Source organism: Moschus berezovskii, chromosome 23, assembly GCF_049115385.1.
Source record: "Moschus berezovskii isolate FMDL1 chromosome 23, NW_MosBer_1.0, whole genome shotgun sequence".
In the NCBI taxonomy this organism is placed as follows: Eukaryota; Metazoa; Chordata; class Mammalia; order Artiodactyla; family Moschidae; genus Moschus; species Moschus berezovskii.
Window position 1 is genome coordinate 25,305,150 of NC_142482.1, and position 16,456 is coordinate 25,321,605.

At 47.4% G+C, this 16,456-nt stretch overlaps 1 protein-coding gene across 2 annotated transcripts in view; it reads right to left on the reverse strand.

Annotated features, from left to right (window-relative positions):
• The window catches only part of KIF6 (kinesin family member 6), a 421,191-nt gene that overhangs the window by 75,282 nt on the left and 329,453 nt on the right, over positions 1 to 16,456 (reverse strand). For both annotated transcript variants that reach the window (XM_088831062.1, XM_055406438.2), the window contains exons 14-15: positions 15,756 to 15,864; positions 5,568 to 5,623 (exon numbers count right to left, since the gene is read on the reverse strand). In XM_088831062.1, the coding sequence (XP_088687188.1) occupies positions 5,568 to 5,623; positions 15,756 to 15,864 (165 nt within the window). The remainder of the gene's footprint in view (positions 1 to 5,567; positions 5,624 to 15,755; positions 15,865 to 16,456) is intronic.

Sequence of the window (16,456 nt, forward strand, 5' to 3'; positions counted from 1 at the left end):
TTGGACTTCCTGCTTTCATAAGACAATAAAATTCCTCTCATGCTTATAGCCCAACATCCTGGCCAATACCAATTAAACACAAATTAATTAAATTTGATAAGAATAATTTAAAAAATCAAACTAATGTGCAAACAGAGCTTATTATTTAAAATTAATGTGATGAATTACTTAATAAAGCAAAAAATCCCCCTTGTAATGTTTTCATCATGACTTTACTGTCTTTCTCTGAACTATCTCTTTTCCCATAGAGGGGCAGAATTCCCAGGAAATGCTGTGTACACACATGGAAATGCTGGGCAGAGTGAAAGGGTGTCACCTTGACTTTTTGCATTTCTTAATTTTGAGAACATGAATTTTTTCACATTATGGTGACATATGTTTAGTTTGTGGTCCTTGATGATTTCTCTGCCTGCCCTTACCCAGGCTTTCTCTGGCCCAGTTGACTGGTGCTCGTTTTGGTACTTAAGCATAAGTTCTTCGTCACACCCGTTTCTACTAAACCTCATCTAAGTTCATGATTTGAAATCGCTCATGTTTTCTGAAGCATCAGTAAGTGCGCTCAGTGGGAATTGTACAGAGCCTGAACACACGACCCCTCTATTTTACTTTGCAAACCGATGGAAACGAGAGTCAAGACCCATGTGGGACACTGAGCCCTCCAGGGCGGCTGCAGGTCTGCAGCACCCCTCTCTAAGGGGCAGGGCAACCATGGGCCAGTGCACACGGGATGGAGAGCAAGGGCAGGCAGGGTGTCACACCTACGTGTCCTTGCGACTGAGCTCCACTGGGTGAAAGACCAATCACTAACCACGTTACAGAGGCCCTTTTCATCTTCTTGGGCTCCATATGCATGAGCTAGGGTCTAGTATGAGCCTTTTGTTGGGCATATCAGATGAAAGGCAAAGATTCAGGGAAACTGAGTAACAGCTTATTGAAATATTAAACTCAGAAAAGAACATTTCAAAGACAGGTAAATCTGAATTTATGGAGATAATATACTGTATTTAAAAGTTTTGGAGTTGGACAGAAATGGACTTTGATCCCAGACTGGCCACCTCCTTGAAATTTCATTTTTAAAAAATCTGCAAAATAACGATAATACGGTATTTCAGAGAATCTAGGCTACATCAGTTGTAAGATCTGGTCTCATTAAAGAGGTTTTTAAAATGAAAAGACAGTCAATGGGTTGTTAAACGTTCCCTGATTTCAGAGGTGTTAAGACTGTAAAAATTGTGTATTTTATAATCTGTGACACACGTGTAGATTGTGGTTCTTCTCTGTGGAGATTAAATGAGATAACGTACTTGCTAAGTTCTTGGCATGGCCCAGAGTCAGTGCTCAGCGAAGCTGCAGTGGGTGCAGTTGTTATTTGGAGCTGGTGACAAATAGTAACAAGAGAATAGACTTGACTGAGGTCTTCACAGCCTCACAAGACAGTCTGGATGTAGGGTGAGATACTAGAAGCCAACATGCACGGGCAGGTCCAGAAGTAAACCTCAGAAGATGAAAGTACAGAAGATGCACAACGGAAAAATAGTCACACGTGTTCTGCTGATGGAGACCCAGACCTGAGCAATGATCTACCCAAACCCCAGATGTGCAGGAGAAACACTTTTTAAAAGGGTATTGTTCAAATGGTGGGCTAGCGATCCTTGTTCAAAGGTGAAGTAGGAGAGGGAAAACTTCCATAATGTTCTGTCAGCTTTTCTAGCATTTGGGTTTTCTTCTTCCCTGCTCACTGACATCTACTTCTGTCACATTTCCTGTGATTTCTGAAATGATCACTGATTGGCTCCCTGGGGAAAACCCTTCTGTGCTCCATCCTCTGATGGATGTTTTCAGTTAGGCCTAGAGGGGTCTGTGGAGGGTGAAGAGGTGCCAAGATGCGTCAGTCAGGCTATTTCACCTGCCTCTGAAGCTGCTGGTTCCCAGACTGGACGAGTGTGGGCTCATGCCAAGGAACAGCCACTCATTGTTCTCTGATGCCAAAGACAGTGCTGCCAGAGGTAGCGCACTCATGTAGAGAAGCCAACGCCAGGATTCTAATAAGTGAAAAACGGCCTGGATTGTGCCTCTGCTTTGGAAGCCATCTGTTTCTTTTCCTGCGGTTTAATGGCATTTTTAGAGATATGATAAATGGAGGCAGGGTGTATACGAACGTGTGATGGAACCTGTGATGGAAAGTGGCCTAAATGCTGTTATGTATGGGGCAGGCAAATGCAATGAAAATGGCTCTCCTTTCAAAGACAGAAACCTCATTATTTGGAGAGGAGATCCTGAAGAAATGAGTTATTTCTTCCATTTCTGACTTCAACTTGTTTCAGGATCAGGAGTGATATAAATGGTGTACAGAGAAGGACGAAAACAGGAGTTTGTGGCAAGGGTTTAATCTACTCAGTTTGGGTTGGTTTGTTATAAGAAAAGAAAATAATAAGGAAATTTTGGTTGAATGATTATGCCATGTAAAAATTAGGTATTATATGGTCACTCCTGAACTAATAACCTCTAGGGATTTTTAAGAATGAAATTCAGGGACTTTCCTGGTAGCCTAGTGGTTGAGAATCTGCCTACCAATGCAGGGGCCATACGTTTGATCCTTGGTCCAAGAACTAAGATCCTATGTGCTGCAGAGTAACTAAACCTGAGAGCTGTAACTACTGAAGCCCGGGAGCCCTAGAGCCCATGCTCTGCAACAAAAGAAGCCACCGAGAGGAGAAGCCTGAGCACCACAGCTTGAGAGCAGCCGCCACTTGCCACAACTCAAGAAAGCCCATGGGCAGCAACGAAGACCCGGCACAGCCAAAAATTAGAAAAAATAATATATTTCTTTAAAAAAAAAGAATGAAATTCAAGTGGCAGCTCTGGATCACAACATCAGAGAAAAACCAAATTGCCCGAGGAGACAGTGGCAACCTGCAGTTTAAGCGTGTGGGCTAGCTGGTGTGTAGATCACAGACAGAGCTTCCCTCTCCCCTCGGCAGGGCAGTTGCACGCGCGCCCCCAGCTTCTCACTCTGACCCGAGGGTCTGGAGAGAGGATGTGGCTCAGCCTGGGAGCGGAGCTGAGTCATCACTCCACGCACGTCATGGCACATCTGTGCCACGCTCCCACCTCTGGGCTCTTAGATTTACTAAAGGACTTGTAGGAGGATGAAAATTCCACTTGATTTAATTTCTCCCTAGGAAAAATGCACTCAGTAATACTGTGAATCTCTTGAAACCAGTTTCCTTCAAGGTTGCCTTGGAAATTTTAAATATGTGTACAAGTTCCACCGTGTACTTCCTTAGTCTTAACCCTGTGTCTGAGATGCAGTGGTGGTGGGGGTGGGGGCTACTCGCTGTGGTCAAGCACTGTCAGGGGCTTGTTGTGTAAGGGGGCTGAGTCTCAATGATCTACTCGCCTTGGCCCCCCTTGGATCAAGAGCACATCTGAAAGATGGGTGGCCAGGAGGTGGGTTTTAAGCCTATTATTTGCATAAAATGACTTAAGAGTGACATTGGTTTTATTAGCACCACTGAACTACCAGCCACTTTCTCATTAGCAATAAATGTTTGAGTTTTAACACTGCTGTGAACTCTACTTATTATTATCCAGAAAACACAAAGGTTTATTTGCCCAGGGCTTTCTCTAGTACATATGGACCTTTTGTGTGTAAATTCCAGACATATTGTCTGGAATACCAACTACAGCCTTCAGATCCCTGGATCTGGGCAGCTGTGGGGCAGCCTCTGATTTGCCTAATCTCAAGAAACACGGCAAATTGGATCCATCGATGTGTGTTGTTGCACCAGAATTATGGAGAATTTAAAATTACTTGTGACAACAAGTCGCTGTACTCGGAGTGAAACACTAAGTATATTAGAATGGGCCACTGTTGTCTTCCACCGTTTGTATATTTCATTCGTGTTGGAACAGTTTTATTTTGGTTTAGAGAGTTAGACGTTTTCCAAGGGCAAAACATTATGTCACTTTTTGGGGAGAAACGATTCATAAAACGTCCTCCCCTCTTGTCTCCCCAGGAGTGAAAACAGACCATTAGTTCCTTCGAGTCAGATGACTCTGACAAGCTGGCTCTGAATCCACTTAGGCCTGTTTCCCCTTCCCTCATCACTGGTTTGGGTCAGTGATCTCTATGAGAGTCAGATAAACTATAAATGTTATCTCTAGAAAAGTGCTCCTGACCCTCAGTTTTTTTTTTTTTCATATAGTTTTAGGGGCTTTGAGAATTCAAGCCAAGAAAGGAGTTTTACATAGGATTTTAAGAGAGACCAATTACATTGAAATAGTTACCAAGATTTTAAAAAGTTTTGTGATATAGAAATAGCTATATGTGCTTTTATATAAGTGCATTAAATAACAAGGTCTACTGGTGAGTCTAATAACTACTGTAATTTTGAAGCACTGATGAGTATAAAAGATATTTTACAACGTCTGCCAACTGTGCTGTGAAATGAAAATGTCGGTAATTTCCACTGTGACAGGTGCTGGTACTTCTACTGTGGTCTGCTGCTGACATTCATCATTGGATGGAGCGCTAAACTGCAGTTAGAGGTTAGTGAAAATAAAGGTGCATTTTCCCTCCATCCAAGTTATTGGACCTTAAGTCAAGAACCTCTGAGACTCTAGAGATCCTTGTCCTGGTGCTGGGCATGGCTCGGGGCTTGTTGGCCTCAGTTCTTTGTTCAGGCCGCAGTAGAGAATGCAGGGCTACCCGGTTCCCTAACTGAAATGACCCCAGGCTATTGTGAGTTGCCATATTTTGTAGGAAAAGCCAAAAGGGACGTTCATAGTGGCCTTCGGTCCTGTCCTCACTTATGAGAGAAGAGAGGTCGAGACGAAGGGGACACAGGAGTCAGCTGTAACAGATAACTCCTGTCTTAGCTAGCACAGAGACGAAGCCACAAGGGACCCCCTTGATGAAGCTGCCCAGCCTGGGAGATGGGTCTCTGTGTGTCTTCTAGCTTCAGGTGAAAGAAGCGTCTTCCTCTCACTTTGACAAAGATCTGAGGCGCAGTATTACCGAGGTTGCCTCTTGCCTTAACCTCGCTTTTCCAGGGATGCTCACCTAAGAGGGGGAGCCCCATTGGGCAGCCCAGGTCCTGGGAGGGCAGAGTGACTCATTTTTGCCTCTCATTCTCCTAGTTACCGAAGGAGATGAAATGGTGCCGAAAAATGCTCACCTGAGCCAAAAACAGTAAGTGCAAGCTCGGGGAGGTGTGAAAGTGCTCCACAGCCCCTTAAAATGTGACATGCCGCGGCAACGGTACAGTTATGACCAGCTGAGCTCTTGCTGGAAAATACCAGGGACAAACAAAACTTGCTCATCGGGATGCTCAAACTCAGGCCTGTATGAGGATGAACAATTCAAGTTCTAAACAAAAGAAAGTGATTCCCCTGATGAATGGTGGGAGAGATGACACACTTCCAAGGAGAGGTGCTCTCAAAGCAGCCTCCTTGGCAGGGACCTCCTGAAACTGGTCCTCACGGGTGTTTGGAAGCACATCATGACCTGATTTTCACCAGGAAAATGGCCGATGAAAGAGGCTCACAGAGGGTCATCTGCTTACCAATTCTACTTCTTGCTTCATTTATGCTTTCTCCCAGGGCCTTAGCTTCAGAAAATCTGGAGGGGGAAAAAAAAAGGAAGAAATGAGAGTTTAACCTTTTCTGTTCATCCTAAACTATGTTTTAAAAATAAGAGATTTCTGAGAAGTCTCTGTTATAAAACTTCATGGAAAAGGACATAAAAAGACAATTTAAATGAATGAAATATATTTGGGTTAAGGGCAGAGATAAAATTTGTATTAATTACCGGTGTCATGAATTTTAACTCCTCTCTTCAGTGTAGAACTTCCTTCTTATAGTCTCTAATTTACGACTTTTGATTTCTAATGTTTTATGATACAAAGAAACCAGAGTAAAGCAGGGCTCTACGCCTTATGTGCAGTGTTCTATTAATCATAGTACCAAGATCTTAGAGTCAAAGAATACTTAAAGAACTTTTCTTTTTTCTGATCTTTTTTTTTTTTTCCTGACTGGTAAACTATGGCTGGTTGTGAGGCAGATTCACGCCATCATCAGTTTCTATAAATCAAGTTGTATGGGACGCAGCCACATGGATCCCTTTGTTTACTGTCTAAGGCTGCTCTCACACTGCAAAGGCAGTTGAGCAGCTGTGATGGAGACTATGGAGCCTGAAGAGCCTAAAATATTTACTATCTGGCTTTTTCCAGAAAAAAGTTTGTTTACTTTTGTTATAGATGATGTTAAACCACATTTTGGAGCTATCAAAGCAAGAAAAAGAGTAAAACCCTCGTTATTCCCTACCCAGAAATAGACCTGTTCTGAGATCTAGTCTTCCTCGCCCATTGTTACAGAGTTAAGATCATATATATATGTATATGTGTATATATATGATTTTGTGCTTTGATTTTTTGTCATTTAGCATTGTAAGTCCTTCCCTATGTTCTTAGAAACTTTTCCACTATCTTTAGATGGCTGCCTACTAGTCCCCCAGATGCTGTGTTGACATTTATTTAACGACTCCTCTCTATTTTCCAACAGGTATTCTTGAGAAGCCCCCTGACAGCCCAGTCTTATGGTGGACAAGTGTGGAAATGACCTCCACAAAAACCATGCCGTCTAGGTCTACACACAGTGGGCCCTTAGGAAATGTTATTGCTCCACCCGCAAATCTTTCTGGATCCCAGTAAACCCCAGATGTGCTATTGCCTCATCCATAAGCACTTTAGTCCTGCCGGATTTTGTTAGGGGATGTGGGGAGAAGCAGGCTCCCAGGCACGGGAATACCAGAAGTGAAGTCCAGAGTGCCCGGAGTGCTCTGGACTGGCTGGGGAAGAGGCGTGAATTACGTCACTGCTATTTTCCGGCTATGTCTGCTTGGCCGGAGACTGCCGACAGAAGTTTCCAGGGAAGGGGACTAAATTTTCTCTCAGCGTTAGGTTTCTTAGGACTCCCCACCCTGGCTCCTTATTAACGGTGTTCAGGCTCATCTTAGACGACATATGTCCCTTCTGCAGCTAGGGCTTGTCGCCTTCTGGAGATGAGTACAAGCCCACTGGATGCCACACAGACTGAATTCAGCTCAGCAAACATTCATAACATGGGTCACTGTGCTGGGCTCTGGGGGCTCAGGCTGGCCTCTGTCCCTTGGGCAGGTAGACTGAGGCTTTGTCTGGGCCACTCAAATGAGGACTGTCTTCATCCTTTAAGACTGCCATGTGGAGGTGGTGGGGGGTGGTGGGGGGCTCTAACTGTTGGTTGGTGCCATGTCCATCCTCAGCATCTGCGGTTTCACGGAGATGTTGTGACAGTCTTCCACAGCCCAGTGAATGACGCCTCTGACGGCCTGTTCCACAGAGTTCTGGAAGCTTGAGATTCTTGGGAATGAGGAAACTACAAGAACAAGGCTGCAAAGCTGCCGAGATTTATATCAGTGCTGGAGGAAACCGGGACAGAGCTGGGGAAGGGAAGATCCTGCAGGCAGAGCGGGCCATCTCCGCAGAGGAGCCTCCACAGGCATGGAATGAAGCCCCCCCACTCCCTGGCGGTCACCCACATGTGTTGGGGTGTGGGGCCCGTGGCGAGGAACTGCTGAGTGCGGTGGTCAACCGTCTTCAAAGAGCCGCCCCACGCCGGGCTGGCAGACACGGCCGGGAAGCCGTGGGCTGTTGTTCCAGGCTCTCTGCAGCCCAGTGCCGAGCTAAAAAGGGCTTTCCCACTGGAGAGGTGTGGGCTGAGGGCTGAGCCGGCTCCGAGAGACCGGTTTCCCTTCGCTCTGCGGCTGTCTAGCCACCCCAGGCCACCCCACCCACATGCTTTCCTGCTCCTGGGTTGTCAAGACAGACTCTTGCCTGAGGAAGCCCAGCCCTGAAGGAGGAGGCAAGTCACCGGCGATGAGACATGGCTCTGCATTCCTGCCCTGTTCCTCCTGCATCTCCACACCCCCGAGCCTGGCTCCCTCGGAGCCACCCCCTCGCCTCCTTCCTGCCCCAGCCTGAGTTCTCGATGAAAGAATTCATCTACCTTGAGAGAACCCAGAGTGAAAACAGTTCTCTTCCATTGGCTCCCACATTACATCACGTATCTCCATTCTTTCCCCCTCTCTCCCCAACAGTTGCCTCTAAGACTCTTTTTCAGGCTTTTCTTCTGCAATCTGTTCCTTAGATGCTGGTAATGGTCAGGGTTTGGGCTTCCCTGGCGGCTCAGATGGTAAAGAATCTGCCAGCAATGCAGGAGACCTCGGTGCGATCCCTGGGTCAGGGAGATCCCCTGGAGAAAAGAATGGCTACCCACTCTAGTATGCTTGCTTGGAGAATTCCACGGACAGAGGAGCCTGGTGGGCCACAGTCTGTGGGGTTGCAAAGTTGGAAATGAATGAGTGACCAACACTTTCATTTTCTTCAGTGGTCAGGGTTTAGTCTTAGACCCTCTCCTCATGACACCCACTCTGTAGGTACTCCACTTAGGCCAGTGCTTCATTGGCCACCTCTTTGGACACCTCCCAGAACTCAGTCCTGCTTTATTTTCTGTCTATTTGATGCCCTGCAGATAACTAAAACCCATGGGATCCAGAGCAGGGCTGAGGACCTTTCCTGAAGGCCTCCCTGCCTTTCTCCCCTCGCGGCCTGGCACCCACAATCACCCAGGGGCTCATGCCACTAACCTGCACACCACGCCAGCCTTTGCCCTTCTCTCCATCAGCCCCTTCACTCAGTCCTGGAGTCTTGCCCCCTCTCTGTCCTCAGGACCCACCCTGACATCCCACTGAGCTTCACCCTGCGCCACCCGCCCTGAGAGGGCGCTGTCATCTCTCCCCCATACCACTTCAACCGCTGCTTGCTCGGCTCCCTGCATTTCTGTTGCCTGCCTTTGGGCTATTTCTCACATTTCAGTTTTTGTCTTCTTGTCTAGGGTGATTAACATAATGTGTTGACTATTCATGGAGTGAACGTCCAATTCTCTTCCCCATCAGAAAGACTGGGTCTATGTTGTTTCCTTTCTCTGTTGACTCATTCCTGATATGATACCTTGGCTGCCTCTGTTACATTGTGATGAAGATCCAATTTTCATTTCTCTTATACTTTTTAAAATACCGAAATTCCTTTCTATCATGTCCCCTTTCCCCATCAAGACGGCTGCCCTCTTGTCACTCACCAAGGGGTTCCTCCCTGACACAGGAAGCCCCTGCTCCCTTCACCTACTTCTAGCAAGCCATTCTCAGACAGCTTTCTGGGCTGCTAAGGTTTCTCAAAGTCAATTTCAAATTGTCATTCTCAAGCCAAAAAAAAAAAAGTCTTTTTGAGTACTTTTTTTATGGCTAGTGTTGTTTTAATAAAAACTTTGGGGAGGCTGAGAAAATTCTAATCTAATCTTTGCTCTCAGAGTTCATAATTCTAGTTTAGGAGACAAGGTGTAAATACAAAAAACAAATGGAAAAATAATAAAGGTTAAAACTGAAATCTAACAGGAACCAGGGAACTCCTATTTGGGGTGGACTTTATTTCCAGATGATGATGTTAGATTTGTCGATGCTCTTGATCCAGTTTTCCTGTTGGTGTGATATTATTGTTCTGCTAAGTCGCTTCAGTCGTGTCCGACTCTGTGCGAACCCATAGACGGAAGCCCACCAGGCTCCCCTGTCCCTGGGATTCTCTGGGCAAGAACACTGGAGTGGGTTGCCATTTCTAGTCTCTATCTAAAGGATTCAACTGAGTGAGGGGGGTACTTTTCTTGGTTTCGTTCACATTATCAATGCCTTCACTTCCAATTGTGGCTGACCTCATCACTGATTTATTCTTTTGTTACTGAATAGGACCCTGTGACAGGGGATTCAGTTTGTATGAGGGACCTGTCACAAAAGAAAGCCAGCTCTGTGGTCCCTGGGCACTAGAGTTAGCCAAGCATGGGGCTTCCAGCCTCTCTTCATGCTATTATACACTGTGAGGATGAGTCATGCCTGGAAAATGTAGTGACTTTCAACTGCACTTCTATCTGAATTGTCTCCTATTGAAATATCTGGCTTAAGAATTGGTTCACGTGCTCCAGTTTACTGGAGGGCAGATATCCTATTAATGTGCCAACATCTTATTTCTGTTGTCACAGGCAGGCAGCACCACTTTCCCCAGGCTGGGGGCAGAGCTGAGACATGATGGCAAGAAGGGGTAGAAATCCCTCCTGCTAAGTGACACTAATGTCTGAGCCACTGATGGTTCCCTCTTGCAACTCGGCATCAACTCCCGAACTCTGGGGGCGCTGAGGGAATTCGAGTCATCAAGAGTCCCTGTATTTGGGCTTAGAAGCTATTTGCCATTGGCTAACAAGGCTGAGCTGGACCAAGGCTTGTGTTGTTGCGGGGGTGGTGGTGGTCCTAAGCCCTTCTTTTCTGGACTTTTCCAGCACCACGGTGCAGCACTAGGGCCATGGGTTGGCAGAGTTACTTGATAAGAGAAGTAGTGAACAAAATGGGAGAGCCCAAGCCCATGGGTTCTGCTGGCTGAGGATAATCAGAAAGGTAAGACTTTCTAAGAGGAAGTCTATTAGAAGAAAAATTCAGTTCAGTTCAGTTCAGTCACTCAGTCGTGTCCGACTCTCCGTGACCCCATGAATCACAGCATGCCAGGCCTCCCTGTCCATCACCGACTCCCGGAGCTCACTCAAACTCATGTCCACAGAGTCGGTGATGCCATCCAGCCATCTCATTCTCCGTCGTCCCCTTCTCCTCCCACCCCCAACCTTTCCCAGCATCAGAGTCTTTTCCAATGAGTCAACTTGTTGCATGAGGTGGCCAAAGTATTGCAGTTTCAGCTTTAGCATCAGTCCTTCCAATGAACACCCAGGATTGATCTCCTTTAGAATGGACTGGTTGAATCTCCTTGCAGTACAAGGGACTCTCAAGAGTCTTCTCCAACACCACAGTTCAAAAGCATCAATTCTTCGGCGATCAGCTTTCTTCACAGTCCAACTCTCACATCCATACATGACCACAAGAAAAACCATAGCCTTGACTAGATGGACCTTTATTGGCAAAGTAATGTCTCTGCTTTTTAATATACTATCAAGGTTGGTCATAACTTTCCTTCCAAGGAGCAAGCGTCTTTTAATTTCATGGCTGCAATCAGCACCTGCAGTGATTTTGGAGCCCAAAAAAATAAAGTCTGACACTGTTTCCACTGTTTTCCCATCTATTTCCCATGAAGTGATGGGACCAGATGCCATGATCTTTGTTTTCTGAATGTTGAGCTTCAAGCCAACCTTTTCACTCTCCTCTTTCACTTTCATCAAGAGGCTTTTGAGTTCCTCTTCACTTTCTGCCATAAGGGTAGTGTCATCTGCATATCTGAGGTTATTGATATTTCTCCCGGCAATCTTGATTCCAGCTTGTGCTTCTTCCAGCCCAGCATTCCTCATGATGTACTCTGCATATAAGTTAAATAAGCAAGGTGACAATATACAGCCTTGACGTACTCCTTTTCCTATTTGGAACCAGTCTGTTGTAGAATTAGGGAACAGCAATTATTTTTTGGCTGTGCTGGGAAGCATGTGGGATCTTAGTTCCCTGACCATGGATCGAACCCTCAGCCCTTGTATTGGAAGCACAGAGTCTTAACCACTGGACTGCCAGGGAAGTCCCAGGGAATAGCAATTTAACCACCCTGGGGAACCCAGGACCTGTCATTCCTCCAACATATGGTCCATGTGATGCTCTTGGTCACTAGAGGGACTGGGAGCAGATGGGTGGATGGGATCAGGGTCACCACAGACCGTTTCCTAAAGAGATGGAGGCCTGGAAGTTTTTCACACTTGATTTCAATGTCTGCTATGGGAGCACTGGTTGTAGTTATTTGTTTTCTATAAAAACATCTCTCTTTGTCCTCTGCCATAAGAGTTATGAGCATGCAATATCTGCTAATTGAATACTCTCTGTGAATGCAAAGGTTCCAATCCTGAGAAAAGAGTAGGACCTGGCTTACACTCCCCGGTCCCAAATATTCCCTTAATAACTGGTAACGCTGAACAGATGTAGACATTTAAAAAATGTGGGCTGGTCTGCTGACTTTTCATTTGATTTTAAAAGACTGATTTACTGCTGGGAAAACCTCTTCTCAGAGGGGAGCTTTGTGTGAGTTTCATTAACTCCTTTGCTTTAGGGCCTTGAGGAAGATGGGACCACCATTTGCACCAGCCCGTCATGTGTGATTTCCATGTGGTGAGCCCGAAAGCACATCTGTCATGTGTCTGTCAGAACTCTGTTGTCCTAGAGTTAGTGAACTCTGTACTGGAAGCCCACACATCCTCGTCTTTGCCAACCGCCAACCCCCACCGCCAAACCCGTCTCCCGCTGGAAAGAGACCTAAGCTCAAGAGTACAAGCCTGATCCATGAGCCACACCAATTCTAGAACAAGAGAGATGACATATTATGTCTCTGGACAAGTTCTCTGTCTGGCCAGTGGTTTTCAAACATGGTGGCATGTTGGAATTCTGAAACAAATGTATGCTCGGGCTCTATCTAATTCAGTGAGAATATCCAGGGAGTCAGGCCCAGGCTCTGGCAGCATGTACAAGCTACACGGGTCAGTTTACTATGAAGCCAGGGCTACGAGGTCACCGGTATGAGCCCTGAAGCCCCAGGTGTGGACATTGCTGAGGGCTCTAGTGAAGTCACTGGATGAGGCAGCTGTCCTCCAGCCTGATGTGCGTGTCTCCAGACAAACAAGGTGTCCTGCTCCAACACGTCCAGCTGAAAATACACAGCCTGCCCCACGGAGAGGTTCGGAAGGTGAGTGAAAGAAACCCCCTGGATTCACAGGCTCAAGTCTTTGTGGGTGTGTATATTCCAGCTTCCTGGAAACAGAGACCTCAACTTTCACTAGAGTCACTTTATTTTCTCCCTGTGTGAGTGCTAGTTGCTCAACTGTGTCGGACTCTTTGCGAACCCCATGGACTGTAGCCTACCAGGTTCCTCTGTTCACGAGATTCTCCAGGCAAGAAGACTGGAGTGGGTAACCATTACCTTCTCCAGGGGATCTTCCCCACCCAGGGATCGAACCTGGGTCTCCTGCAAAGCAGGCAGATTCGTTACCATCTGAGCCACTGGGAAAGCCCTGGGTATCTGTGATGGGTTCTGAAACTCATCCCTGAAGGTACGGAGACACACTGGCTGTAAACCCAGAAGGGGAATTGCTGGGTCACAGGGGGTGCAGACACCTCCTTGGTTAGGAGGGCTGCTCCGGCCTTCACTGGATTCCTCCAGTGATCTGGGATCCGTGCCCCGAGTGTAAACACCATCGGCTAATGGCTGGGCTGGGCTGGGCCCTCAGTGCCGCTGGCCTTCCCTTTTCCTTTTCCTGGCTCTGCCTTCTTGCCTGTTGCCTGTTGCCTGAACCTTCATTACCATCCTCAATCTCTTGTCCTGCTTCAATTTCCTTTTTCACAGACAAAACAGAGGCCATCTTCAATGCGCCCCCTCTGCTTCTAAATGTATCAGCGTCAGCCCATCGTGCTGTGTGTCTCTATTCCGGCTTCCTTCCAGGCTCCCCTCCCTCTGCCAGGCCCCACTGCCCGGCTCCCTGGAGCCTTGCTGGGTCAGTGTTCCCTTGTTTTGTTCCCTACTTTCCCGCCCGCTCTGTTTCTCCCCGCTTGCTCCCCCAGTAGCTTGCTTCTGCCTGCTGCCTACAGTCTTGACCAGTCCTTCCTCCTGAAACAAGCTTCTGTTCTCCTCAGGCTCCTTGCCATTTTCCTTCCACGGAAGTCTTCCTCCTCTCACAGCTCTGAACACACTGCTGGCCCTCCCTCACCTGCTCAGTTCCTGATCGCCTGTTCCTTCACTCCTTGTGCCTGGTTTGAGCTCTTTCAGCTGCCGACTCCCTGGGCACTTCTTTTCTGCTGCCTCCAGTTTATTACTTTTTAAGTTTTTGAAAACAAGCTTTATTTATTTGACCTCTTTTTTTTTGGTACCAAAGAATTCATTTGCAGGGCAGTAATGGAGAAACAGACTTATGGACACAGGAAGAGGGGAGGAGAGGGTGAGATGTATGGAAAGAGTAACATGGAAACTCACATTACCATATGTAAAATAGATAGCCAACGGGAATTTGCTGTATGGCTCAGGAAACTCAAACAGGGGCTCTGTATCAACCTAGAGGGGTGGGATGGGGAGGGGGATGGGAGGGAGGTTCAAGAGGGAGGGGATATATGTATACCCATGGCTGATACATGCTGAGGTTTGACAGAAAACAAGACTCTGTAAAGCAACTATTCTTCAATTACAAAATAAATAAATTAAAAACAATTTTGGCTGCACCTTGTGGCTTTTCTGGTGGCTCGGATGGTAAAGACTGTGCCAGCAATGCAGGACACCTGGGTTCAATCCTTGGATCGGGAAGGTACCCTGGAGAAAGGAACAGCAACCCACTCTAGTATTCTTGCCTGGGAAATCCCACGGACAGAGGAGCCTGGCAGGCTACAGTCCATGGGGTCACAAAGAGTTGGATGTGACTTGTGGCATATAGGATCTTAGTTCCCCGACTAGGGATCAGACCTGCACCCCCTGCATTGGAAAGCAGAGTCTTAACCACTGGACCACCAGGGAAGTCCCTCCTGCCCATTTCTTTGTAGCATCTGCCACCACTGACAGCTTGCTTCAGGGAGCCATCTCCCCTCTCGGCTTTCAGGCTGGTCTTTCCTTCTGGTTCTCCTCTCTTCTCAGCTCCCTCCCCTCCTTTCCTGAAAACGTCCCCTAAGTTTCTACCCTCCAGGCTCTTGTACTTCAGCCTATTTCCTTGAGAAAGCTTGTCCCCTTCTCACGCTTCCTTGAAGCATTTATAAACACAGGATTCTCAAACATGGAGCTCATTTTAATCCAACAAATACTTTTTGAAAATGTTCTGTGTGCTACGATGCGGAGCCACACATGACGTCTGAGAGTTCGTGGTCTAGAACCCTCTCTTTTAAACCCGCACATCCAGCAGTATTTTCTATTTGCACCAGCTGAGGACATGCGCTGAATTTAGGCATTAGCTGCAACAAATGATGCACCTCGAAGCTTTTTTTAAAGGGTCCAGAACATAGACTTTGCTGGACAACCTGTCAACAAATGGTGCTGCCTGCTCTGCTTCTGGCCGGGAGAACACATCAAAGATGTCTGGGTCACGGGACATGCGTGTGTATATGCGTCCCGTTACCAAGAAGTGCAGGGTGGTTCTCCAGAGCCGCTGGAGGGCCTGGAGTTCTAAGATGTGGTGTTTGGTCTGTGTTGTTTAGTCACTAAGTCATGTCTGACTCTTTTGTGACCCCAAGGACTGACTATACAGCCCACCAGGCTCCACTGTCCATGGGATTTTCCAGGCAAGAATACTGGAGTGGGTTGCCATTTCCTTCTCCATTTGGACTGTAAGCACTTTCCACCCCCCTTGCCTTTGCAGCAGTGAAATAGTGATAGTCCCAGGCTGCTGGGAATTAATGTAAGATGTGAGGACTGCATGCAAAGTGCTGGTGTGTACAGCCCCTGTTCTAACGTTGCTCATGACCCAGCTGTACTGGGATAACGAGGCTTAGAACGTGGGAGACAAGGGGACCAGGCTGGACGCAACTCAACCAACGTGAAGCTGCACACACCCTGTGCCCTTCTCTCAGAAACCGGACTGGGCGGACAAGAGAGGACAGAGCAGCAAGTTTTCTGGGGGCTGGCCTGGCGAAGCCTTGCAGGACCAGCTGCTGTCTGCGGCGGCCTTACCTCTGCTTCAGAATCTGTTTGTTGTCTTCGATGGTAACGCTGTCAGCATGGTCCCGCTTGAAAATCTCAAAAGCCTCCTGACGTCCTAACGACATTTCCTCTCTCATCCCTGTTTGGAGACACAGGGAAATAGCCTCAGTGACAGCATGGGGGTCCCATTAATTCCGTTGTCACTTTAGTCAGACCTCAAAGCCAAGCCTGGCTCCGGAGACCCACAGCAGAGAGGCTCCTGACCAGACAGGTGGCCCCAGGCCAGGTGGCCCCAGGCCCTTCCAGCTGGCCAATGCCCCCCAAGGAGGAGGCCCTTCCAGGGACACCCGCTGTGACCTGCAGGGCCTGAGCCTGGGCCTCCTCGTGACTCTTGCAGGGCGGAGTCTGGAATGTCTGGTCAGAGGAAATGAAAACCAGAGCCCCAAGCCTTGGATGGCCGGGGACATCTGCCAAAGCACGTTAGGCCATCATTCGGGGCCACGTTTCTCCCCATTCTCCTGCTATGCCCCATTTGAGTTTTCTGTTAAATTTCACCCTGAATTTCCAGGCATCCAGTTAAAAGAAGTATGGTCCCGACTGAAAGACTTAGAATCTAGAAAATTCTGCTCTGAGCCTCCATGGAAGGACCCATCCTTGTTTCCTGTGTCTAGCGAGGGACCCCAGTTCTAACTCCAGAGTCAGGTTCTCAATCACAAGACCCACGAGTGGAC